The 26636-nt window shown below is 42.9% G+C and overlaps 1 protein-coding gene across 2 annotated transcripts in view; it reads right to left on the bottom strand.

Annotated features, from left to right (window-relative positions):
- The window catches only part of LOC137333061 (calpain-5-like), a 151239-nt gene that overhangs the window by 32895 nt on the left and 91708 nt on the right, over positions 1 to 26636 (bottom strand). For both annotated transcript variants that reach the window (XM_067997158.1, XM_067997159.1), the window contains exons 3-8: positions 16172 to 16303; positions 13888 to 14096; positions 12493 to 12685; positions 6380 to 6555; positions 2948 to 3025; positions 235 to 430 (exon numbers count right to left, since the gene is read on the bottom strand). In XM_067997158.1, coding sequence (XP_067853259.1) covers positions 235 to 430; positions 2948 to 3025; positions 6380 to 6555; positions 12493 to 12685; positions 13888 to 14096; positions 16172 to 16303 — 984 coding nt within the window. The remainder of the gene's footprint in view (positions 1 to 234; positions 431 to 2947; positions 3026 to 6379; positions 6556 to 12492; positions 12686 to 13887; positions 14097 to 16171; positions 16304 to 26636) is intronic.

Raw genomic sequence — 26636 nt, 5'->3', positions numbered from 1 at the left:
ACAACGAACAGACAGTGGAGACTTTTATCCTATCAATCTGGGCTCATTTGAATCCATGCCCATGAGAAGAAAGGCAGTGTCTAATACAACATCATCCAGGAGCTCTCATGTCACAGTTCCACAGACAGCCAGTAGCCTGTACACAAGAGTGACTCAGTTCCTGTGATGGAAAGCACCTTTACATACAGTCTACCCTGCAAACTTTCACAAACAATGCACTTGGAGTATCCCCACCTGTGGGTTTTGCAGGAAAGTCTCCAGGTAATTCGTGCAGCCCCCTGCACGGTTTAGTAATGGGTCTTCATGTCTGGTCCAAGCCCCACGCAGTATCACCTCGTCCCAGGTCTTGCGAAAGCTCAGGAAAGACGTGTTTATCAGCCGACAAACTATTGCATTTGTCATGTGCTTACACCAGTCGTTAAATGTCATCCTTAGATAAAACCCAGAGAGAAAGGCCTTTAAGGGATTTGTTGACAACATAATGAACACAGAAAGTACCTATTGACAAAAACCCCGTTTTCATTATTTAGCATTGTAAATGATTGGCCTGTCTAGTGCTCCCGTATTTTTTAAGAATGATACCTGTCACAACAGGAGTAGAGCTTTGCTAACTTGGTTAAGTTAGCCTTTCCTTAAAAAAAGACCAACTGCTCAATTGGCATTCGATAGGGAAGAATTGTAACAGGACGCAAAGGATTAGAGTTATGAAGGATCCAAGATGGGGGATAAACACACTGGTATCATTTGTAACTAGAGGATCAGCTTTTTATACACTTAAACGTGAAGGGCCAAGCCCCATAGTAAAGGACATCATCAAGATTGAAAAGAATAGGAGAGAAGACTCCATAAATCAAGCAGAAGGTACTGATGCTTCCTGAGATATTATTCTATGGGCACCAACACCTTTTCAGCACCTCATTTAATTTAAATTTGAAGTTTAAAAGGTGAAACTTGATGTTAGAATTATAGGCGCTTAAAAATCAATAGGGTAGATTTTGACTTTGTGCGATAGTGTAAAACAGGTGACTTCAATGGAAATAAAAATCGGGTGAGATGTAAAATGAGCTGCCAATTCGCTGTCACCCATTTTATACTATTGCACAAAGTCAAAACCTACCTCAATGTCTTCAGTGTTGGGGGTGAATTTTATCTTCATCAAGTAGGAAAATATCAGTATTTGGGGGGTGGGACATTTTTTCCAATTATCACCCAGTATAGAACAGCTGATTGCAGAGTAAAGCTCCCTTGACATTTGCCCAACAATATATCTTAGCCTAAGCCTCAAAGAGCATCCTCAAATGTACCAATGTGAAGGTCCTACTTCCCACACCAGTCATCCTTATGGTATCTCTGAATAAGATTGCCAATTTTGTACCAGTTGGGCTAAATTTTTACTCTGAGCTTGTGATCACAGAAACTAGGTTATGACTGCCGAAATACATTTCAAAAGAATCATTACAGCCAGTAGACGGGGAATTTTTCATCCTATCAATTTAAGCTGTATTTGAACCCAGGCCTCCAAGGTGAAAGGGGCAGCATGCTTAACTCACTCCACCGCCTAGTCTCCCCAAATAATTTGTTAAGTCATTTGCCTCAGTGGTAGCAGTCTTGACTCTGGGTCAGATGTTATGGGTTTAAGGCCCACTCCAAATCATGAACGCATAATCTAGGCTGACATTTCAGTGCAGTACTGAAGGAGTCCTGCATTGTCAGAGGTGCCGTTTTTGAATGAGAAGTTAAATCGAGGCCCTATCTGCCGGTTTAGGTGGACATAAAAGATTTTATGGCACTATTTCAAGAGCGTGGGAGTTCTCCTGATGACCTGGCCCACATTTATCCTTCAACTAACATCACCAAAACAGATTGACTGGTCATCTATCTCATGTCTGTTTACAGGATCTTCCTATGTTCAAATTGGCTGTCACATTTACCTACACAACAATAGAGAATAATTTCCTGGCTGTGAAAGGGTTTAGGGCATCCTTAGGGTGTGAAAGGTGCAATATAGATATATGTTCTTTCTTCTCCTGTTGGGAAAAGAAATCTTGCACCTAAGGAGAGGGTGTGCGTGAAAAAGCTGTGGAGCAATCTTATATGACTACGATAGCCAATTAGTCTTTAAGATCAGGTTCATCAGATGCCCCTGATGTAAGTAGCCATGCGTTCAAATATAAGGGGAAATTTTGCAACTTTGCGCTCATGGAAGGAGCCTCATCTGCTGAGTGCATATATTGGAAATTCTGCGCATGACTTTAGACAGAATTTAGAATATGTGCTGTTGGTGGGCGGGGCACTCAATCAGGAGCGCAAAATCCGAAAAACACCAAAGAGGACAAATAAGACAACTTGTGATCAGTACTTTAGATATCTTAATAATTGTAAAGCTTAGGGATAATGGATTGCTCATCTGATATGGGATCAAAACAGCTCTGAATCTTTAGCTCCAAGAAGTGTCAGGATTCATGAAATTCCAACTTAGATATGTCAGCACCAACAGTTAACCAGACAAGTTTTGTGGATTTAAACTAGGCTTTGGTTTTTAGGTGATTGGATGGTGGGATTGGGTTAGAACATTGGGTAGAGTCCAGAATGGAACAAATTGTACATGGTCTGCGGAAAGTACATGGACCAAATGATCCATTCTTCTTCCATGCTTGCTCATGCTCTTATCTTTTCATCTCTGGGGTCTATATTCTATCTTCAAATAGAGCCCAGATTGATGAGGTGATAGTCTTTTCGCTGTGATGGCTGGTAAAGATCATAAATGATATGAGCACAGCCAATCTTAGATCCAGTGAACGGATTCCATAGCACAAACCTGCTTTGTATTTGATAATACTGGAATTGGCAAACAAAAATATTAATTGGTTAAAGAAACCTTTTTATAATCTGGATTTTTACAGTTTATGGATCCCAAAGGCAATATCTAAACAGCAGATTGTCTCACCAGAATTCTCCATCATGCTCAACAACAACACCCATTTTTTCACGCTCAGTTTTGCTGACTTTCTGCCATTCCTTTGAACTAGAAAAATCAGACAAATAAGTACTTATGAATTCCAGTTACAATATATTTTCTATCAGCAGTCTATTTACAGCTTTTCATAATCTCATTGAAACTTGATAACGAAACAATGTGCACTTCTATAACCCTGCTCACGTGCAGAAAGATATCTCAAACACTGTACAGAACACTGGACAAAGACTGAGCATAAGAGGGAAAGTGTCCAAAGCACGGTCAAAAAGCTTCTTAATGTGGCTTTTGAAAGCAGCAGGGAGGTGACCAGTCAGAGTTGCTGGGTGAAAGATTTCTAGAGCGAAGGGGCATAGTAGCTGAAGAAATGGTCACATTTGGTGAAGAAGTGGTCAAAGGGAATAGGGAACAAAATGTAAATCGGTGTTGCAAGAGAGGATGGTGCATGCAGGGATGTACAGCTGGAGGAGATTGCTAATGTATACTGGAGCAAGGTTATGGAAGGAATTGAAGGCAAAAACAGGAACCTTAAAGTCAATATTCTGAGGCACAGGAAGTCAATGGAGCTAGGTGATGACCGAGGCAATTGGGGTGCAGGACTTGTTACTGGTGAGGACATGGATGCTTTGGATGAGTTATAGTTTGTGCAGGGTGGAGATTGGCAAGGAGAGCTTTGGAGAAATCGAGTCTTGAGGTAACAAGAACAACTTACATAGTGTTTTCAACATAGAAAAACATCCAGGATTATCTTGAAGTAGTGAATGGTTTTGGCAAAGGAGGCCTGATAGCACTTGATATGGTCCAGTCAGATCTGGTGATGGATGGCTAAACCAGTTGTGTGCCAGATACGCTCAAGTCTACTCTTGAGGGAGTGAAGATGGGGCTATACCAGGAAGAACAACCTGGATGGGAAAGAGTAAATGTTTTACTGGGTCAAGGGCATCAAAGGTGGAGGAAAGGAAGTGGTTGAGCAGTGGCTAAAGGCTGTTAGATTTAAAAGCGTGGATAAGGGTTTTGTCAGCAGAGGGGAGATGTAAGGGTGGAGATGAGCGATGTCATGGAGGTGAAAGAAAGCATCTTGTTGATGAAATGGATGTGGGGGAGGAAGCTGAGCTCAGGGTTGAGCAGTTCACCAAGATTCTGCACCTCTTTGCCTTGCCTGAGACAGTAGGTAGGAATGTTACATAGAATTACATAGAATGTACAGCACGGAAACAGGCCATTTGGCCCAATAGGTCCATGCCGGTGTTTCACACGAGCCTCCTCCCACTCTTCTTCATCTAACCCCATCAACATATCCTTCTTTTCCTTTCTCCCTTGTGTGTTTATCTAGCTTGCTCTTAAATGCATCTATGCTAGTCCCCTCAACTATTCCTTGTGGTAGCGAGTTCCATATTCTAACCACTCTCTGGGTAAAGACGTTTCTCCTGAATTCCCTATTGGATTTATTAGTGACTATCTTCTATTTATGGCCCCTAGTTCTGATCTCCCCCTGCAAGTGGAAACATCATCTCTACATCTACCCTATCAAATCCTTTCATAATTGTAAAGACATCTATCAGGTCACCCCCTCAGTCTTCTCTTTTCTAGAGAAAACAGCCCCAATCCATTTAATCTTTCCTGGTATAACCTCTCAGTTCTGGTATCAGCCTAGTAAATATTTTTTGCCCCTTCTCCAGTGCCTCTATATCCTTTTTATGATATGGAGAGCAGAACTGTTTACAGTACTCCAAGTGCAGTCTAACTAAGGTTCTATACAAGTTTAACATAACTTCTCTGCTTTTCAATTCTATCCCTCCAGAAATGAACCCCAGTGCTTGGTTTGCTTTTTTTATGTCCTTATTTACCTGTGTCGCTACTTTTAGTGAGTTGTGTATCTGTACCCCCAGATTCCTCTGCTCCTCTACCCCATTTAGACTCTTATTTTCCAAGGAGTATGTGGCCTCCTTATTCTTCCTACCAAAATGTACCACCTCACACTTAACTACATTGAAATTAATTTACCAATTATACGCCCATTCTGCAAGTTTATTAATGTCTTCCTGTATTTTGTTGCAGTCCTCCTCAGTATTAACTATACCCCCCAATTTGGTGTCGTCCTCATATTTTGAAATTGTACTTCCGATTCCCAAGTCCAAATCATTTTTGTAAATAGTGAACAACATTGGTCCCAGCACCGATCCTTGTGGAACACCACTTCCCACCTTTTGCCAGTTTGAGTAACTACCTTTAACCCCTACTCTATGTTCTCTCTTTTGTAGCCAGCTTGCTATTCATTCTGCTACTTGTCCCCTGACTCCACATGCTCTGACCTTATTCACGAGTCTACTATGCGGCACCTTATCGAAGGCCTTTTGAAAATCCAATTATATTACATCTACTTCATTACCCTTGTCTATCCTTTCTGTTACTTCTTCAAAAAATTCAGTAAGGTTGATCAAGCATGACCTTCCCTTTGAAATCCGTGCTGACTATTCTTTATTATATTTTCGGTTGGTAGATATTTCTCTATTACATCTTTGAGTAAGGATTCCATTATCTTTCCTACCACCGACTTTAAGCTAATTGGCCTATAGTTCCCTGGACTTGTTCTTTCTCCCTTTTTAAATATAGGAATCACATGTTGATGGAGGTGAGGTCAGTTTGTGTGAGAAGCTTTGCCAACATTTATCTTGTGGAAGTTTCCAGGTTTCATTGTCAGACAGGCAGTTGGAGAAAGCGGCAATATCCTTGGAGTTGACAGAGGAGCCGGAAAGGTCGCACTAACTGTTATCAGAATAGAGATGGAAGTTGACCCATGCTTCTGGATTCTGTCGCTAAAGAGCTGCATTTAAAAGATGGAGAAGGTGGGGCCAAATATGCAGCACTGGAATACACCAGAGGTGACTTTACAGGCATGGGAAGAGAAACCAATCAATCAATGTGATGTAAGTGCCTACATGGTAACAAGTAGGAATGGAACCATGAAAGAGTAATACCATGGAGGTGGACTATGGAAGAGAAATGTTCGAAGGGGATGCCGTGGTTGACAGTGTTGAAGGCGATGGGGGTGTCAAGATGAGGAAAGACAACGAGCTGCAGTCACAATCATATATGATTCTCATTGCATTTTTTTTATGTTCTTAATTTTATAAAGACAAACATTGGTGTTTTCTTCTCGTCTGATCTCTGAACACAATTTTATTTGGGTTTTCCTGTAGGTATCATGGTGAAGTGATCTTAAACACCTGGAGGGTTTTCTTTAAATGTGTTTTGTGCTTATCAATATGAAGGAGAGAAAATGAATCCAAAATAATTTAGGAAGCAAAATGCTTTCTCACTCATACACAGAAAGCCTGATGCACAAAGATTTCTCCAATTCAGCTTTTACATTTAATTCATAAATCAGCATCACTTATTACTTACTTATCACTCCATGGTCCGAACCACTCGCCACTTCCCCACGGGTTCCTCATTTTGATCATAAACAGTTTATCTGCAGTGTTACTCAGTTGAACCTTCTGCACTTTTGTCACAGAGTATGAATGGTCAGTCTCCAAACCCAGCATCTTGCTGACTTCCACATTGCTATTAGGTCTTAACTGCAGAAAGACAATAGGACTTAATTCCTAATTTTCAGGTCTTTCCAATTTCATTTGCTGAAAAACTAGAAACTTAGTCAATCAAATAGCATTTTTTTAATTACACTCCAGCCTTCAAAATTAACAGTGGGAGCTGGGAGCCAGAGCATAAAATATTTAAAATTTAAAATAAATAAGAAAACAAGTTTAGAATAGAGTATTATGTTTTGGGGTCTTTTCTGCCCTTCTTATCCTAGATGCTTTGGTTACTGTTTTTACTCTCTTAAGTGAGTTCTTAATTCCTCATGACCTGACCATTTCTTCACTGGCCTTAATCTAGAGAAACATGACCAGGATAACAAATAGAAGACCTTTCTATAAATTGCTTGAGCTACCCAATCTATCCTGTGTCTACACAGCACTGCTGGATCTAGTAATGGGAAATGAACCAGAATAGATAACAGAAGCGTAGGGGAACATCTAGGCAATAATGATCACAACATAATAAGATTTAAGATAAAGATTGAGAAGGACATAAGTAAGACAAAGACCAAAGTAATAAATTGGAAAAAAGCTGATTTTCAGGGGGTAAGAATGGAACTAGGGAAAATAAACTGGAAACATTTACTGATAAACAAAGAAATAGAACAGCAGTGGGAAACATTTAAAATGGTGATCAATAGAGTCCAGGAGAAATATATCCCACTATAAAGCAAGAACAAATCAGCCAGTAATGATACACCATGAATGAATAAAGAAATAAGGGCAAAATTGAAACTAAAGAAAAAGGCATACACTAAGTACATAGATGACAAAGGAGAATACAAAAAGGTTAGGAAAGAAGTTTTAAAAAAAACAATTAGGAAGGCAAAGAGAAACTACAGAATTAAATTGTCAAGGAATATAAAAAGAAATAGTGGTGTATTCTGCAGACACATAAATAACACGAGAAACATCAGGATAGGGATAGGGCCAATAAGGTTCATGCAATAAACTCACAGTTAATGGCAACAAAATGGCAGAAATATTAAATAATTACTTTGCCTCATTATTTACCAGGGAGACTAACATGGTGGGCATGACATTAGAAGAGGAGATCACAAAAGATATAAGGACATTTAAGATAGAAAGGGAGAAGATAATTGATAAACTAATTAAACTTAGAGAGGAAAGAACCCCTGGTCTGGATGGATTACATCCACGCATATTAAAAGAAGTTAGGAAGAGTTAGCAGTTGCACTATTACATATTGCACTAAAAACTCATTAGAAAAGTGAATAGCACCAGAGGACTTTAAAAAGGGAATTAAAGACCAATTAGTTTAACGTCGGTGGTAGGAAAGATAATGGAATCCTTACTCAAAGATGTAATGGAAAAACATCTAGAAACCGAAAATCTAATGAAGAACAGTCAGCACAGATTTCAAAAAGGAAGGTCATGCTTGACCAACCTTATTGAATTCTTTGACGAAGTAACAGAAAGGGTAGACAACGGTAAAGGGTAGATATAATATATTTGGATTTTCAAAAGGCCTTCGATAAGGTACCGCATAGTAGACTCGTGACTGAAGTCAGAGCACATGGAGTTAGGGGACGAGTAGCAGAATGAATAGCAAGCTGGTTACAAAACAGAAAACAGACAGTAGGGGTTAAAGGTAGTTACTCAGACTGGCAAAAGGTGGGAAGTGGTGTTCCACAGGGATCGGTGCTGGGTCCATTGTTGTTCACCATTTACATAAACAATTTGGACTCGGGAATCAGAAGTACAATTTCAAATTTTGTGGACAACACCAAATTGGGGGGGGGGGGGGGCGGGGGTATAGTTAATACTGAGGAGGACTGCAACAAAATACAGGAATTGCTCACCTGACGAAGGAGAAAGCCTCCGAAAGCTTGTGATTTTCAAATAAAACAGTTGGACTATAACCTGGTGTTGTAAGATTCCTTACATTTGAAAAGAGAAGACTGAGGGGTGACCTGATAGAGGTCTTTAAGATTATGAAAGGGTTTGATAGGGTAGACATTGAGAAGATGTTTCCACTTGCAGGGGAGACCAGAATTAGGGGCCATAAGTATAAGTTAGTCACTAATAAATCCAATAGGGATTTCAGGAGAAACATCTTTACACAGAGAGTGGTTAGAATGTGGAACTCGCTACCACAAGGAGAAGTTGAGGCAACTAGCATAGATGCATTTAAGGGGAAGTTAGATAAACACATGAGGGAGAAAGAAATAGAAGGATATGCTGATAGGGTTAGATGAAGAAGGGTGGGAAGAGGCTCGTGTGGAGCATAAACACCGGCATGACCCTATTGGCCTGAATGGCCTGTTTCTGTGCTATATATTCTCTATAATTCTCCCATCATAAGAAAGTGACAGAGCATCATAACATCATATCTTGTTTGAGACTTTAACTAACAAGCAAATTAATTTGATTAAAAAAAACAAATGAATATATATCCATGATATATATATTTACAGTAGATATCATATCAATTAGCTTCTCAAACAAAAACAAGAGGTCACAATTTAAGTGCGAAGCCTTTATTTTATAGAATTTTTTAATATATGCAGCATTCTTTTCTTCTTGTAGTCTTCCCAACTTTGGGAGCTAACTGGCCTAAAGTCCATTGAGCTGTCTCCTGTATGCTTCCTGCACTTTGGCCAAATGAAGATTCCAACCAACCGTTTCAGCTCATAAATACTCTCCAAACAGTCATGGATTTAAATAACAGACAGCTAAATTCAAAAATAACTATCAGTCATATACACAAGCAAATCACAGTGTGTTTTTATTTGAGTATTCACTTGACTTCTCCCTCAAATCTTCTGTAGCTTTTGAGACATCTGAATAAACCCTTGCAACATATGTATTGAGTTAGACTGGGGACATGATTCTGACTGCAGCTGGTTATTAAAATCCTTGTGACTGAATTAAAGGTTTGGCATCAAACTAATACTCGATGTTTAATTAATCCATACTGGTGATTTGTCAATCATATTCCCACAAATATGACATCAACACATCACAGAGCAACTTTAATTGGTTTCAATTCCTTGGTTTCAATTGCTTTTTTTGTCAATTGAAAGTCTGATATAAATGACCAGAAGTGTAGAGGACAGTACCAGCTTGAACAGGGCTATGTACTAGTGTGATAAAACGAAGGCTATTGTGGCTCTTTCCCATCGTAACACTGTACAGTTCCGTGATAACAAATCTTCACCAGAAGGGGTCACTAGCAGCAACGTTAATTACTTTGTTTATTGTATAGCTGTCTTACTTTAATTGTTCTTTTTAACTTTTTTAAAGATTTTGTGGGGATGCGAATGCTTCTCTTTTCCCTCTAGTCTTCCAGGCTAAGTGAGTTGTTGACCAAGAGGAAATTTAGGGGCCATCAGGAGCTGTACGACTGGAGTTCAGTGAGGAATTTCCCTGTCCATACACCCCGTTCGCCCGCAGTGGGCGGTGCTTGGCTGCCAGCTCTCCACAGCAGCATGACTGAAATCAGCAACTCCACAGTGTAGGGGAAAGGAAAGCAGACCTCTGTTCCACTGTTGCCATGACAGAGCTCAAGCTTGCTGACTTCATCATCCTCCAAGAGCTGTTAGGAACTGGGTGAATTTTGGTAAATATTTTAAGAAATTATCAATTTTAATTTTTGTTGATTGATTTTTTTGTATTTCTTGAATCAAATTTTTCTTAGGGAAGACAGGTTGGTCCATGTTTCTCAAATCCCTATTTGTGGCCTATCTCCAAAAAGGCATTTGTCTCCATATTAACTTCCAGGAGAATGAGTATGTGGCCCCTTCTCAGTGGGTGGGCTGTTTGCTTTTATTATTAGATTAAGAAACCCAAGTCCAATTTAATTTACATTAAAAAGAAATACTTTGGTTTGTTATTTTTCTGTCTCAATGCTCCATGCCAACATATTGGATTTCTTTATGGTTTTATAAGGCTATGTCTGTTCATGTCTGGTTAGCTACTTTATGGCTACTGTGCCAAGTGTCTGGTTTGTTTATTATCATGTGTGCACATCAGGCTATTAAATAGTAGTGCCTGTCTGTCCCTTTTTTAAATTACAGTATTATATTGAAGATTTTGTGATCAGGATGAGGAATGTTGGTGGTGAAGCTGGGAATACGATGAATTTCCACTTTGCAGTGATGCTAAAGTTTTAATACAATTCAGAAGTTTGATTTGACTCCAGAGAGATGCGGTATGAGACAGTCTCACACTGCTTGAGTTTGGCAAAGCATGGAGTGTAACTCCAGTGTGATATCAAACCTGGTTTAAAAAGTTCCCTGAAGATCCTTTGGACCACTTTAACACTTTGTAAAATTATCCTGAATTGAATTAAATGTTTTGAAATGCAAGCTTCTGCCTAAAATCTCAAAACATGTAAATATTAACGAGAAGAGATCTGTAACTTCTGGTTTCAGATCAGTAGCTGCAGTTTAAATGCGCTTTTTCTGATTTTTTGCATCCAGTGTCATCAATAGCATAGGCCAGATGCAGAGTTCCCTCTGCGCTGTCTATTAAGTACTCTGGGTCATTTCTGGCATGGGATAGATGGAAGTTAAAATTTCCTCTGCTCTTCCCCAACAATGCACCTTGATCCAAACTCAGAAGAACACTCCTTACTGTACCAGTATGTTTTCCCCATTATCATCCCAATGATCTCTCGGAATGACATTGACAATTTTAGTATCAATGTTATCAATTGATGTTCACAGCAACTGGTTTGAAGCTACCAAACTCATTTGATTGAGGACCGTATATCCAGTAAGTAAAGGAGACATTCATCACAATAGTCTGGAACAGATTAGAACACAAGGCCCCGATATTTACTCGGAACCGGGAAGAGAGCCGGGAGGGAGGATTTTCGGACGGGAAACCCGGAAGAAAGGGTTTCCCGCATGTCACGACAATTTTGATGGTAGGACGTCTTAAATTTTTTCAACCAATCTCGCGCTCGACAGCCAGCCAGATTGATAGGCTGGCTGCCCATTGGGCGGGAAAGCAGCCGGGGAGCGATCGGAATCTTCGGGGTTTGGATGGTGGAGGGGGGGAGATTGCAGGGGAAGTGGAGAAAGTTAGACATCATGGGGGGGGGGCGAGTGGAGGAGGTCAGACATCATGGTGGGGGAATTCGAACATCGTGGGGGGGATGGAAATCAGACATAGTAGAGGTGGAAGTCGGATAACGTGGGCGGGATGTCGGACATCGTGGAGGGGGAGGTTGGACATCGCAGGATAGCGGGTGTCGCACATCACGGGGTCCGATCGTGAGGTGTGTAGAGAGGTTAGCTTGGGGGGGCGGGGGGGGAGTCGAGGGAAGCATTCCTGCTCCTCCTGGCCCACAAGCCGTGATATAAATGCACTTACCTCATGGATGTGGCCCTTCTCGCCTCCTTTTACCGACCATGAATCCCATGGCCCGGGAAACCCGGCCTCCATGGGGTTAAAAATTAAAATTTAGTTAAAATCGAGGTCCGCAGCCTCCTTGAAAGATTTCATTGACCGGTCTGCCTCCTGAGAGTGGGTTGGTCGCCCGTCTCTGACCCGCCTTCGTTAAAAGCGAAAGTGGGCTCGTCGGAGCCAGATTGTGGCCTGCAATTTTTACTTCCCACTCGACCCCAACCCACCCGTTCTTGGGGGTTAAAATCCACCACCCCCATGTCTTGGAGGTGAAAGGATGGTGTACTAACCCACAGTGTGACCTCGCCCTCTTTTTGACATTATTCAGAGCAGTCCGTTTTTATGCCATAGAATATGCTGCAATGTTCATTCTGATCACAGTGTCCTATGTTTTTATTCTGTAATGATGTTAACACTCTGTAATTGGGCAGTAGTCTGGAGTATGTGCTTCATTGCAGCTCAACAAATAACTATAGGTCATGGCACTGGCATGATGTGCCTGGTTTATTCATAGAAATGAGACAGAATGGAGAGACGTACATGGATAGAACAGCTGATCAGCCCTCCTCGGTTGTATACTTTCAACAGCTTCTCAAACAGCTTCACATTTCTGACACTGTCTTTTGCATAGTTGACCTTTAGCAGGTCAATGGTTTCTGCCACCGAGCCAGTGAAATCAACAATTGCATCGCCAGCATTTCCTCCATCCAGGGCTTCATAGCATCCCGCCAGCCTGCAAGCAACAACACAATCCATATTACATCAAACCACCACACACTGCTTTGGTAGTGACAAAAGTGACAACAATCAAATGTTTGAATCTAGCTCCAAATATATCATCCTACCTGCTTTTCGTTCTCCCTACATCTTCACCGTACCTAAATCAATACTTACAGTGCTATTTCCACCCTAAACCAATCTGAAATAACCCTTACTTCCAGCAGCATTCTATTCCTCCTACAAAAACCAAAGCTTGGCATCATCTAATCACTATACTTAATTAACCTCTCTCCTTCCATGTGCTCTCAATTCTCTTTTCAGTGGTAATTTCTAGTTTAGACATCAAGCCTATATCTAGACATACTAGTACTGGAGATAGAGCATTTGTCCTGAGAAATGTACTTTGGATTTTTTTAATCTATTCTCAACAAAAACTGCAGTTCTCTCTGCCTCGGTTTATTCTATGTTCAGTATAAAGTATGCCCCCACATCTACAACAGAACGAAAAAGGGTAAAATCATTCTACTTTCAATGTCAAATCAGGTACAGAAAGAGAAATAAAGAGAGGGAAAGAAAAACTGGATTAAGAGAGAAAAAAGAGACAAAGAAAAAATAATTTTAATTTTATAAAAAATCTCCAACAACAATTAAAACCTGAAGGAATGAGACTCCACACTTGTAATAGTTAATTTTCAGTGCCAGAGAGGTTGACTGGCAGTAATTAACACTTACCACGTTGTTAAAAAGGTACTTAGACTGAAATGGAGAAGCCCTAACTTTTTTTGGCAAGTTTAGTTTGTATCTACGGATGGTCATGAGTTGAATTTGTCCTGCATTGTGCAAATACAGGAACTTCACGCTGTTCAATGTATTTCAACGGTGAGGCAGACAGTGAGATGCTGTTTTCGCGAGGTTAGTGGTGGAGCGGTGCATCTCGGACAACAACTTTTGGATTTCCGCAGTTAATCGCGCATCTGCCCCTCACCTGAAGTTGCTGTGCCATTTGTGCATAAATAACGGTGAGCGCCGTTAGCCTCACTGTTATTTTGTCAGCAAATTCTGGGTCCTTGTTAGAAATCCGGCAATATGACAAACTCGTGACCAATACACAGGATTTTATGGTACCTGGATAAACTCCAGGGTCCCATATAAATGGAATAGCCCAAAGTGATTGTTTAGTATTATAAATGGATCGTAACACTTTCATACTCTTACTTTGCATATGCTTTCTCCAGAAGTGCATTCCAGAACTCCTCTTTAGAGTTAGAGTGACAAAACAGGAGCTTTTCATTCATTGTTGGAAGACGATCATCTATCACGACATCAATCCACTCAGCAAAACGCCAGAATCGGAAGTGAAAGATGCCAGCATAATTATTTGGATTTTTTGAGTCCCAGTCCTGCTTCTTCCAGTCTGGAATTACCTGCAACCACCAATAGGAAATTAGGTACAATAGATTGAATATAAAATTAGCAACCATTTTGAACTATAAAACACAATTTCAAATATTTTAATTCTGCAATCGCTGTCATCCTTGTTTCCCCATTCTCATTCCCACTCTGCCTTATTTTTTTGCTAATCTTTTCTGCCCTAAAAAGATAGGTTTGAAACCTTTCAGTTACCTTGTTTTTTCACTGTCTGCTTTGAAGCTGAGAGCAAATTTTAAAAAGATTTGCCAAGAAATTCGATTTGTGGCCTAAACAAGCACAAGTTTGTTCGATGATAGCTCCACATGTTGGTCTGGGCCAGCCCGAGGCTCGAACCAAATTTGGCTTCGGGCCTACATGAGGACCTTGCAGGCCAGTGTTTTTTTGTGGCCCCAGGAGAAGCACTGCTGCTTACTCCTGGCCACCAAAACAAAAACTGAAAATTTGCTGGGCCTTTAACATCAGTGGTCCCTTTAAGAATTTCTGCTTAGGCTGCTCAATTACGTGGAGAATACACGCCCAAGCTCTGCTCATTTGGACGTGAATTTTGCATTCGGGGTCCTACAATCGGCAAAGGACCCTGATTTCTATATTTAAGGAGGCTGTTTCAGGCGGGCGCCCTGAACGACTAAAAGTCACATGAGCCAATTTGGCATCCAGTGCACTTCTAGCATATTTCAGGTGTGGCAGATCGTGATGAAACATTCGGAGACCTTGCACATATTTACGCTGGCAAAACAGATGGTCATGAGTTGAATTTGTCCTGCATTGTGTGTTCAGTGCTGGAAACACAGCACTTTTGTAAATTTGATTTCACGGCCGGACTAATCTTTGACAAGTTTCTTTCCATTAAACCAGGAAAAGGGCTGCTGTATAAGTATACGCAATACCACCTGGATGACCAAGACTGAGGACACGGGGAATGAATGATACAGTCGGCTAGATTCTCCTCTGCCATCCCACCTAAAATGGGACAGAATAGCAGTGGAGAATGAGGCAAAATATGTGGGTGAGGCCTACCGCCACCTCACCGCCCTCACCTCAATTTCTCTTTCCTCCCACCAAGACTGCCCCTTCCCCACCTACCACATGCAAATTGCAGTGGGAGTGGGGGGCAGGGATCCAGGACCCTGGCAGATTTTCCCAGTGCCCCACCCCAGTTACCACCATTTCCTGCGACTTCTACGTGGAAGGTAGAAGTAGGCTCTGAGGTTCCCCAATGGAGGTAGAGGGCCTTGTAGCAGCCTGGTCTCCCTCCAATCTGGCCCCCACTTACCTTCCTGTGAAGGCCTCACCTATTTCCTGATCTTCAGGGCTCGTCCTGTTGCCTCTTCTGGCATTGCAGTGGTGGTTGGGCTGCAGCACTGTCGGGATTGAACACCCGAGCACTGACCGGCTCCATCTTGGCCGCAGGAATCCTGCCAGGAGCCTGCTATGCATCAACAGTGACCCCAGATCCTGGGAAATGGGTAAGGGCTGGGGCAGAGTAGAAGGGACAGGCAGAAGTCCCACCCCATTGGAACTTAGCCCCAAAGAGGAGAATCCAGTCCAGTGAATCAGAATAATTCTCTCTGCTCTTATAAAGTTGGCATTTGAATCTCATTCCACTTTTGCAGTTTATGCCATCTTCAATTACTGCCTCATATTCTCTGCCTGACATCTCTTGTATCCTATAAATTATACACATAGCCATCTGTATTTCTACATATAATGCTTAGAATTGCAGCTATTACACATTCAACGCTAAATTAGACAAAGTGGTCAGAGGAGAGAGCCTGCTGAGTAAAATGAAAGTGGTCGACAGATGTGAGAAATGAATAATTTAACACCACAGTGATGTGCCGTCAAATAGCAAACTCAACGTAATGTGTGAGCGCCACAAAAAACAAAGATAATAAACTACTATCTCGATAAAGCTTCTCTCCACTGAAGCACAACCTGACAAAATTAGAACATTTTAAATCTTATCTTCATTAAAAAAGACAAACACAATGTAAAAAATATTACTGCAGGTGTCAAAGGTTTAAAGAGGGTCAAGACACTACAGCTGATTAAAATGACGTGTCCTCACCTTTTGCCACAAACCATCCCGAAGGGCTAAGCAGGAACAAGCAGCCACAAACCAGCAATTCCCCAGTTCCCCTTGCTTCAGATCATGTGAACTGATTCCATCTACAAATAGCCGAGGGGATTCACACAGCTCCTAGGGGAAACATTAAAAAGAGCAGAAATTGAATCCTTATATGTACAAAATTCATCAAATAGTACAGGTTTATTCATGGTTCCAATTTAACCTGAAAACAATATTGAATTGATGATGGGTCATCTGTATTGAGGTTGTCAGTCACTCATCCTGATTAGAAAACGCTAGGAATCTGAGAATGGGAGGGGAATGGGAAGTCACTTCAGAGAGATGAGAGAATCAATGTAATTTAATCCAATTTCAAGGATTCTGAGTATGGGAGGGGGTCATTCGCTTTTGCAAAAAGGGCTCCAGTCCCGATCTCCTAAGCAATGAAATATGGCATTAAAAATGTTATGACTTAGATAGAATACTGTTGAATACTGTAAATGTTGAGGTTGCATGCACTTGTGTCATTCAGGTTGAACAATTTTACTAATACTTTTTATATATTAATTTTCATTTTAAATTTAGACATTAAAGTACCATCCACAGGATGCACTGCAGCAACTCGCCAAGGCTTCTTCGACAGCACCTCCCAAACCTGCGACCTCTACCACCTAGAAGGACAAGAGTAGCAGGAACATGGGAACAACACCACCTGCACGTTCCCCTCCAAGTCACACACCATCCCGACTTGGAAATATATCGCCATTCCTTCATCGTCGCTCGGTCAAAATCCTGGAACTCCCTTCCTAACATCACTGTGGGAGAACCGTCACCACACGGACTGCAGCGGTTCAAGAAGGCGGCTCACCACCACCTTCTCAAGGGCAATTAGGGATGGGCAAGAAATGCCGGCCTCGCCAGCGACGCCCACATCCCATGAACGAATACATTTTTAAAAAATTAAAGTAATAGATTACAGCGAACCATAGTTGTCATGAAGACACAGCTCATACACTGTTGCTCACTTTATCTTCTTAATGGATAGAGACTTGTATACAGGTTTAATTAAAATATGTTGTCTAGATAACTTTCCAATACATTAAATAGAACTGTGAGCTTTCCAGGAGAGTCTTCCAGTAGGTCTTTAGCCTCCAGAGCAAGTAGGATTTGGACCTAGGTTAGATCTCGGGGAGTAGAGACAGACAGAAATGGACACATAGAACTTGACCATCTTTTTATAGAATCATAGAATCATAGAATCATAGAAGTTACAACATGGAAACAGGCCCTTCGGCCCAACATGTCCATGTCGCCCAGTTTATACCACGAAGCTAGTCCCAATTGCCTGCACTTGGCCCATATCCCTCTATACCCATCTTACCCATGTAACTGTCCAAATGCTTTTTAAAAGACAAAATTGTACCCGCCTCTACTACTGCCTCTGGCAGCTCGTTCCAGACACTCACCACCCTTTGAGTGAAAAAATTGCCCCTCTGGACCCTTTTGTATCTCTCCCCTCTCACCTTAAATCTGTGCCCCCTCGTTATAGACTCCCCTACCTTTGGGAAAAGATTTTGACTATCGACCTTATCTATGCCCCTCATTATTTTATAGACTTCTATAAGATCACCCCTTAACCTCCTACTCTCCAGGGAAAAAAGTCCCAGTCTGTCTAACCTCTCCCTGTAAGTCAAACCATCAAGTCCCGGTAGCATCCGAGTAAATCTTTTCTGCACTCTTTCTAGTTTAATAATATCCTTTCTATAATAGGGTGACCAGAACTGTACACAGTACTCCAAGTGTGGCCTCACCAATGCCCTGTACAACTTCAACAAGACATCCCAACTCCTGCATTCAATGTTCTGACCAATGAAACCAAGCATGCTGAATGCCTTCTTCACCACCCTATCCACCTGTGACTCCACTTTCAAGGAGCTATGAATCTGTACTCCCAGATCTCTTTGTTCTATAACTCTCCCCAACGCCCTACCATTAACGGAGTAGGTCCTGGCCCGATTCGATCTACCAAAATGCATCACCTCACATTTATCTAAATTAAACTCCATCTGCCATTCATCGGCCCACTGGCCCAATTTATCAAGATCCCGTTGCAATCCTAGATAACCTTCTTCACTGTCCACAATGCCACCAATCTTGGTGTCATCTGCAAACTTACTAACCATGCCTCCTAAATTCTCATCCAAATCATTAATATAAATAACAAATAACAGCGGACCCAGCACCGATCCCTGAGGCACACCGCTGGACACAGGCATCCAGTTTGAAAAACAACCCTCTACAACCACCCTCTGTCTTCTGTCGTCAAGCCAATTTTGTATCCAATTGGCTACCTCACCTTGGATCCCATGAGATTTAACCTTATGTAACAACCTACCATGCGGTACCTTGTCAAATGCTTTGCTGAAGTCCATGTAGACCACGTCTACTGCACAGCCCTCATCTATCTTCTTGGTTACCCCTTCAAAAAACTCAATCAAATTCGTGAGACATGATTTTCCTCTCACAAAACCATGCTGACTGTTCCTAATTAGTCCCTGCCTCTCCAAATGCCTGTAGATCCTGTCCCTCAGAATACCCTCTAACAACTTACCCACTACAGATGTCAGGCTCACCGGTCTGTAGTTCCCAGGCTTTTCCCTGCCGCCCTTCTTAAACAAAGGCACAACATTTGCTACCCTCCAATCTTCAGGCACCTCACCTGTAGCGGTGGATGATTCAAATATCTCTGCTAGGGGACCCGCAATTTCCTCCCTAACCTCCCATAACGTCCTGGGATACATTTCATCAGGTCCCGGAGATTTATCTACCTTGATGCGCGTTAAGACTTCCAGCACCTCCCTCTCTGTAATATGTACACTCCTCAAGACATCACTATTTATTTCCCCAAGTTCCCTAACATCCATGCCTTTCTCAACCGTAAATACCGATGTGAAATATTCATTCAGGATCTCACCCATCTCTTGTGGTTCCGCACATAGATGACCTTGTTGATCCTTAAGAGGCCCTACTCTCTCCCTAGTTACCCTTTTGCCCTTTATGTATTTGTAGAAGCTCTTTGGATTCACCTTTGCCTGATCTGCCAAAGCAATCTCATGTCCCCTTTTTGCCCTCCTGATTTCTCTCTTAACTCTACTCCGGCAATCTCTATACTCTTCAAGGGATCCACTTGATCCCAGCTGCTTATGCATGTCATATGCCTCCTTCTTCTTTTTGACTAGTGCCTCAATCTCCCGAGTCATCCAAGGTTCCCTACTTCTACCAGCCTTGCCCTTCACTTTATAAGGAATGTGCTGACCCTGAACCCTGGTTAACACACTTTTGAAAGCCTCCCACTTACCAGACGTCCCTTTGCCTGCCAACAGACTCTCCCAATCAACTTCTGAAAGTTCCTGTCTAATACCATCAAAATTGGCCTTTCCCCAATTTAGAATTTTAACTTTTGGGCCAGACCTATCCTTCTCCATAGCTATCTTAAAACTAATGGAATTATGATCACTGGTCCCAAAGTGATCCCTCACTAACACTTCTGTCACCTGCCCTTCCTTATTTCCCAAGAGGAGGTCAAGTTTTGCCCCCTCTCTAGTCGGGCCATCCACATACTGAATGAGAAATTCCTCCTGAATACACTCAACAAATTTCTCTCCATCCAAGCCCCTAATGCTATGGCTGTCCCAGTCAATGTTGGGAAAGTTAAAGTCCCCTACTATTACCACCCTATTTTTCTTGCAGCTGTCTGTAATCTCCTTACATATTTGCTCCTCAATTTCCCGTTGACTATTTGGGGGTCTGTAGTACAATCCTATCAAAGTGATCTCTCCCTTCTTATTTTTCAGTTCTACCCATATAGACTCAGTGGGCGAACCCTCGGATATATCCCCTCTCACTACGGCCGTGATGTTCTCCCTAATCAAGAACGCAACTCCCCCTCCTCTCTTACCTCCTGCTCTATCTTTCCTATAGCATCTGTACCCTGGAACATTGAGCTGCCAGTCCTGCCCCTCCCTTAGCCATGTTTCAGTAATAGCTATAACATCCCAGTCCCATGTACCCATCCATGCCCTGAGTTCATCTGCCTTGCCCATCAGACTTCTTGCATTGAAATAAATGCAGTTTAATCTAGACTTCCCTTGGTCTTTGCCCTGCTTTCTCAGACCATCTGTCCGGTCATGTTCTGTGCACTCTCCCTTACTGCCTTTTGTTTCTGTCACCACTTTATTTCCCACTGACTTCCTGCATCGGTTCCCATCCCCCTGCCACATTAGTTTAAACCCTCCCCAACAGCACTGGCAAACACTCCCCCTAGGACATTGGTTCCAGTCCTGCCCAGATGCAGACTGTCCAATTTGTACTGGTCCCACCTCCCCCAGAACCGGTTCCAATGGCCCAGGAATTTGAATCCCTCCCTCTTGCACCATCTCTCAAGCCACGTATTCATCTTAGCTATCCTGTCATTCCTACTCTGACTAACCCGTGGCACTGGTAGCAATCCTGAGATTACTACCTTTGAGGTCCTACTCTTTAGTTTAACTCCTAACTCCCTAAATTCAGCTTGTAGGACCTCATCCTGTTTTTTACCTATATCGTTGGTGCCTAGTTTATGTTGTTCCAAAGCCTAGTGTGTACAATTCTTTAAGTTGCTACATTTAAAGAGGCTCCTCCTTGTTCAGATAGGTCAGAGACTTATGGATAAGCTGTCTGACAGCACAGAAGCAGTCAAGGGGTCAAGAGAGATGGTAGAGAGGTAGAGCTGGGTGTCATTGATATACTTGTGAAAGCTGACTCGATGGCAGCAGATCATGTCACTTAGGGACAGCAGATAGGTGAGGAAGAGCAGGGACCAATGATAGATCTTAGGAGGACTCCAGAGGTGATGGTGCAGGGAGGAAAGAGAAACCATTGCTGAAAATGTGCTAGTTTCATTCAGGTAGATAGGAATAGAACTATGCAAGGGCTGTCCCATGAAGGTGGACAGTGCAGAAGAGGTGTTGGAAGGGGATGGCTTAATGACTGTAGCTCAGCAGAGTGTGGGAATCAGACCTGGGACCTTTTGGTGTGTGTGGGGAACAAATTCAACTTGTGCCCAAAACGGATAGGTCGGGAGGCAGGCAAACCTGCCTGGCAGCGGCCCGCAGTACCTTTATGGAGCCAGGAGGAGCATTCCTGCTCCTTCTGACTCCACAAAAGTGTAACTTTGAAAAAGTTTGTGGTGGTTTTATGAGCGACCTCCAATTGTCAAGATGTTGTACAACTGCCTGCTTTGTAGGATTTGGCATTGGGGTCCTACAATTGACGTAGGTCCCCGATTTGCAGAGTAAATCAGCCTTATACTTGGTTTAGCGGGTTGGCTGCTCGCATATTTACAGCCATTAGGCAGGCCTTGGGCATCAATAGGTGGCCAAGGTGCCCCCCCCAATTTTGAACTATTAACCATCCATTTTTCAGGTGCAAAATGGACAGGCGTGAGTGAATTTCTCCCCCTGTGAATGCTAGACAATGTACCATAGGGCTTCCCAAGCATTTGTTCATGAGAGACTCTGTACTTTTATGTGTGAATGGTGATAACATTATTTCCCTGCTCAAGAGAAGTAAGATAATTGAGCTGATTATCTTTGCCAAACAGCTGGCAAATTAGAAAGAGCACATTCTAAAAATGTTGTGTAGAGTGCAAAGGATTGGTAAGGGACTGGTCTGTTTAGGAATGAGTAATGCTTCTATCTCCTGTCAATCAATTTGTTTTGCTTTTCTGCAGAGCACAGCACAGTAATCGATAGGCTACAGCTTGCCATTAGATACATTTCTCACTTGGAAACAAATTTTATTCAACAATGTTTTTTTGTGACCAGTGTGAATTTTTTTTTCTATTTTAGGTACTAAAAATCTTTAGCAGCTTTCTGCGTGATACGGATTAAGGAGAACATTTTTATGCTGACTGATGACACAAATCTGTGTGAGGATGTCAAAATATGTAGCACAACTTGAGATAATTTTAAAAGGATTTGAAGATGCACAGCAGTTGGCTAATCACTGAAAAAAGGTACTTTAATGTGGACAAATGCAAGGCATGAATAACATCAACACTGATTAGAAAACAGAGTGGCTGAAGCTTGAAGGAGGTGGAACAGCAGAAGATTTGAGGATGGTTATAGACCAGTCTTTGAAAATCCCTCTGCAGCATGAGAGTGTAATAAGTGACAGGCAAACCGAATGTCAGGAAGCACTGGCAGAAGGATAGAGTTTAATTCCAGGAATATAATATTACATATAGAGAACATACAGCTACCCAAGTGACTGACCAGATAAATGTATTGGCCAAACTGGAATTAGCTCAGAGACCAGGCAGGTCCCAGATTTTATCTCAGTTGGTGCTCATTTAACTGATTTAAACCGGGGGTGGCTGTAGGGGTATCACAATTGACAAGGGAGAAAAAAATCATTCTGTGCCCCTTCTCCTGATCACTATTCGGTGACTCTGTTGCAAAGTGCATATGTATGGATGAGAACAAGATTGAATTCAGCTGTGATGCAGTCTACGGTTAAACAGTCTACCCACACTTGGGGCTCGATTTTCAAAGTAAAAAAACGGGTGGGTTGGGGGCGGAGGCATTGAAAATTGCCGCCATTTAAAACCCGCCCATTTCCGGTTTTCACCGGGGCAGGATGAGGGGTGGGCGGCCAACCCGCTCCCAGGAGGCAGGTCGGGCTTTAAAACCTTTCAAGGAGGCTTCAGGCCTCCACTTTTAGCTAATTCCCCATTTCAATCCCGGCGGGTCAGGATTCCCGGGCCTTCTGTTTTACACCTCGTGAAAGGAGGCGAGAAGGCCCGAGACTGCAGGTAAGTACCTAGGAAGGCACAGCTTGTGGGCCCGGAGGAGCAGGAGTGCTTCCCCCAGGCCCAACAAGCCTACCTGCACCAACCACATCCCCCACCCCGATTGTGGACCGCCGCCCCCCCCCCCCATCCGATCTTGATCCTCCGACCCCGACTCCGATCCCGATCCTCCGATCTCGATCCCCGACTCCGATCACGATCCTCCTACCCCGACCCCTGACCCTGATCCTCCGACCCCCGACCCGACCCCTCAACGATCACGGACCCCCGCGATGACCCCCCCACCCCGTGACTGACCCCCAATCCCATCCCCCATGATTTGCGACCCTGTGCCCGCATATGCCCACCTGTGCCCCTTGCCCAACTGTGCCACTGCCCCCCCCCCCCCATCCATGCAAACAAAGACTTGCCTGCAGACTTACCTGAAGGCATCCTCTCCCTGGCTGGTCTCCCGTCCGACTGAAAACAAGCCTGTCAATCAGCCAGTCAGTCGGACGGGAAACCGACAATAAAAAATAAAAGACATCCTCACGTCAAAATCATTAGAACGTCTGGGAAACCCGAACTAATGGGTTTACTGACCTCAAATTGACCCCCCCGGCTCCTTCCCGGCTCCGTTTCAAAATTGAGCCCTTGCTGTCTAGGTTCACAAATGAAGAATGATCACTGTGCAAGGTACCAGGGAGCCAGGGAGCCATCAACACCCATTGAATCTTACGCCAGCATGAATCGGTGCCTCTGAATGAGATGGGGGGGAATATTAGGAAAAAAATAGATGATAGATGCAGAAATAAAGCACTGTGTGATAGCACAACTGAAGTCTGCTACAAATAGTTTATTCTGTACAAAGCACCACTCCCTGATATGTAGTCTGGAAATTGAATTGTTTGGAGTTAAAACACATTTTTACATAGAGTTACATTGAAACTACAGCACAGAAACAGGCCATTCGGCCCAACTCGTCTGTGCCGACGTTTGTGCTCCACTATTTGCCTCAACTACTCCTTGTGGTAGCGCATTCTACATTCTTACCACTCTTTGGGTAAAGGAATTTCTCCTGATTTCCCTATTGGATTTATGAGTGACTATTTTATATTTATGACCTCTAGTTTTAGACTCCCCCAAAAGTGGAAATATTTTCTCTGTGTCTACCCTATCAAACCCTTTCATTATCTTAAAGACCTCTATCAGGTCACCCCTCAGCCTTCTCTTTTCTAGAGAAAAGCACCCCAGCCTGTTCAACCTTTCCTGATAAGTATTCATCAAATATATTTTGCTTTGCTTTTCACTATTTGCTGGAGGACTAAGTAATACAGGTGTTGTGAGACGCTAGTGGGCAACACACATGACATTGTCACAAGCAGAAACCCAAATTCAAGTAATTTTTACACAGATCACATATAACATGGTGGTGATTTTCTTTAAATTCTAAAGATACAGAATATGATTCTACCTTTTACAGTTGTACAGATGTTTAATCTATTTGGCTGTCAATGCAACCCAGTGAAATTATTTTTACACTAGGTCCCTAGAGCTGATATGTGTTTTAGGAATCCTACCCAGGACACTTTTTTCTCCCAAATTGGCTATTACCATACATACATTCAGTATTAGTTCCCAGAACAGATGGACAAGATTCATGTTGATCTTATCTTCAAGTGCATTGCTGTGAGGGTTAGTGATAGCCCATAGCAGAGTCCGGGCAGGGTGAGAAATTTAAATGTACCATCCTCCTGCCCTGATATGAAGCATAAGAACATAAGAAATAAGGGCAGGAGTAGGCCATATGGTCGCTAGAGCCTGCTTCGCCATTCAGTAAGATCATGGCTGATCTTCGATCTCAACTCCACTTTCCTGCTTGATTCCCCTAGAGTCCAAAAATCTATCTCAGCCTTGAACATATTCAAACCTTCAGTTCCCACAGCCCTCTGGGAAAGAGAATTCCAAAGATTCACAACCCTCTGAATGAAGAAAGTCCTCCTCATCTCAGTCTTAAATGGCCTACCTCTTATCCTGAGACTATGCCCCATAGTTCTAGACTCTCCAGCCAGGGGAAACAACCTCTAGCATCTACCCTGTCAAGCCCCCTCAGAATCTTCTTTGTTTCAATGAGCTCACCTCTCATTCTTCTAAACTCCAGAGAGAATAGGCCCATTTTACTCAATCTCTCCTCACAGGACAACCCTCTCATCTCAGGAATCAATCTAGTGAACCTTCATTGCACCGCCTCTAAGGCAAGTTTATCCTTCCTTAGATAAGGAGACCAAAACTGTATGCAGTACTCGAGGTGAGGTCTCACCAAAGCCCTGTACAATTGCAGTAAGACTTCCTTACTCTTGTACTCCAATCCACCTGCAGTAAAGGCCAACATGCCATTTGCCTTCCTAATTGCCTGTTGTACCTGCATGTTAACTGTTTGTGTTTCTTGTACAAGGACACCAGATCTCTCTGAACACCAACATTTAATAGTTTCTCACCATTTAAAAAATATTCTGATTTTCTATTCTCCCTACCAAAGTGAATAATCTCACATTTCCCCACATTATACTCCATCTGCCACCTTCTTGCCCACTCACCTAACCTATCTATATTCCTTTGCAGACTCTTTGGGCCCGATATTAGGAGGGAGGCAGATTGCCAGTGGGTGGTTGACTGGGCGCGTGGGTAACGCGCCCAGTAAAATCGGTGGGTTTGGCACGCGATCGTAAGTAAATTGAAGCCACTTACTTTGGCTTCCGGGTTTCGCGCTGGAAAGCTGCGCAGCGGGCGGACTGTGCACCTACATCATAGGCTGTCAGCTGGAGGAGCCCTATTTAAAGGGGCAGTCCTCCACTGACTGATGCTGCAGAAAATAGGCAAAATTACAGCATTGAGCAGCCCAGGAGGAAGGCTGCTCCCAGGTTTAATGATGCCTCACTCCAGGTCTTACTGGATGGGGTGAGGAGGAGGAGAAGGAGGGAGATCTTCCACCCGGCAAACGGGAGGAAGTGGCCTGCCTCTGCCACCACGAAGGCGTGGCTCGAGGAGGCAGAGGAGGTCACCAGCACCACCAACATATCGCGCACCTGCATACAGTGCAGGAGGCGCTTCAATGACCTAACCAGGTCAGCCGAGGTGAGTACTCTTACTCATTTCCCTACATTCCGTCTGCCACATCACCGCCCCCATCCACCATCTCCTTCTGCACTGCCAACACTACTCTATCACATCACTCCTCACACCCACTGAACCCTCATCCTCATCTTACCTGCACTTCCTCACCTCCCCAGTATTCACCCCACCACTACCACTCAACCCAATCCTCATACAATCTCATGGCTCTGTCTCATACTCACCCTCTCATGCATCTCTTTCACGGTCAGCCTCACCCCACCTGCCACTACCTATGCTCCAGCCACAGGGCATGCATCACATATGTGTAGTAGGAAGTGTAAGGCAAATGTGTCGTGAGCATGAAGGGGCTGCACAAGGGTGTTTGAGGGTTTGTCATGGTTTTTACTTATATTTGATTTCTGATCAACTCACATTACATATTATATTGTCACCACTACTGCCACGTCTTGGCCATTCTTGACTGGCTTGTACAATAAGGCCCTTTCATGAGGTTCTCCATGA

The sequence above is a fragment of the Heptranchias perlo genome, chromosome 15 (genome assembly GCF_035084215.1).
Source record: "Heptranchias perlo isolate sHepPer1 chromosome 15, sHepPer1.hap1, whole genome shotgun sequence".
Classification (NCBI taxonomy): Eukaryota; Metazoa; Chordata; class Chondrichthyes; order Hexanchiformes; family Hexanchidae; genus Heptranchias; species Heptranchias perlo.
Note: the sequence above shows the minus strand (reverse complement) of the source record. Positions and strands in the feature narration are given on the sequence as shown.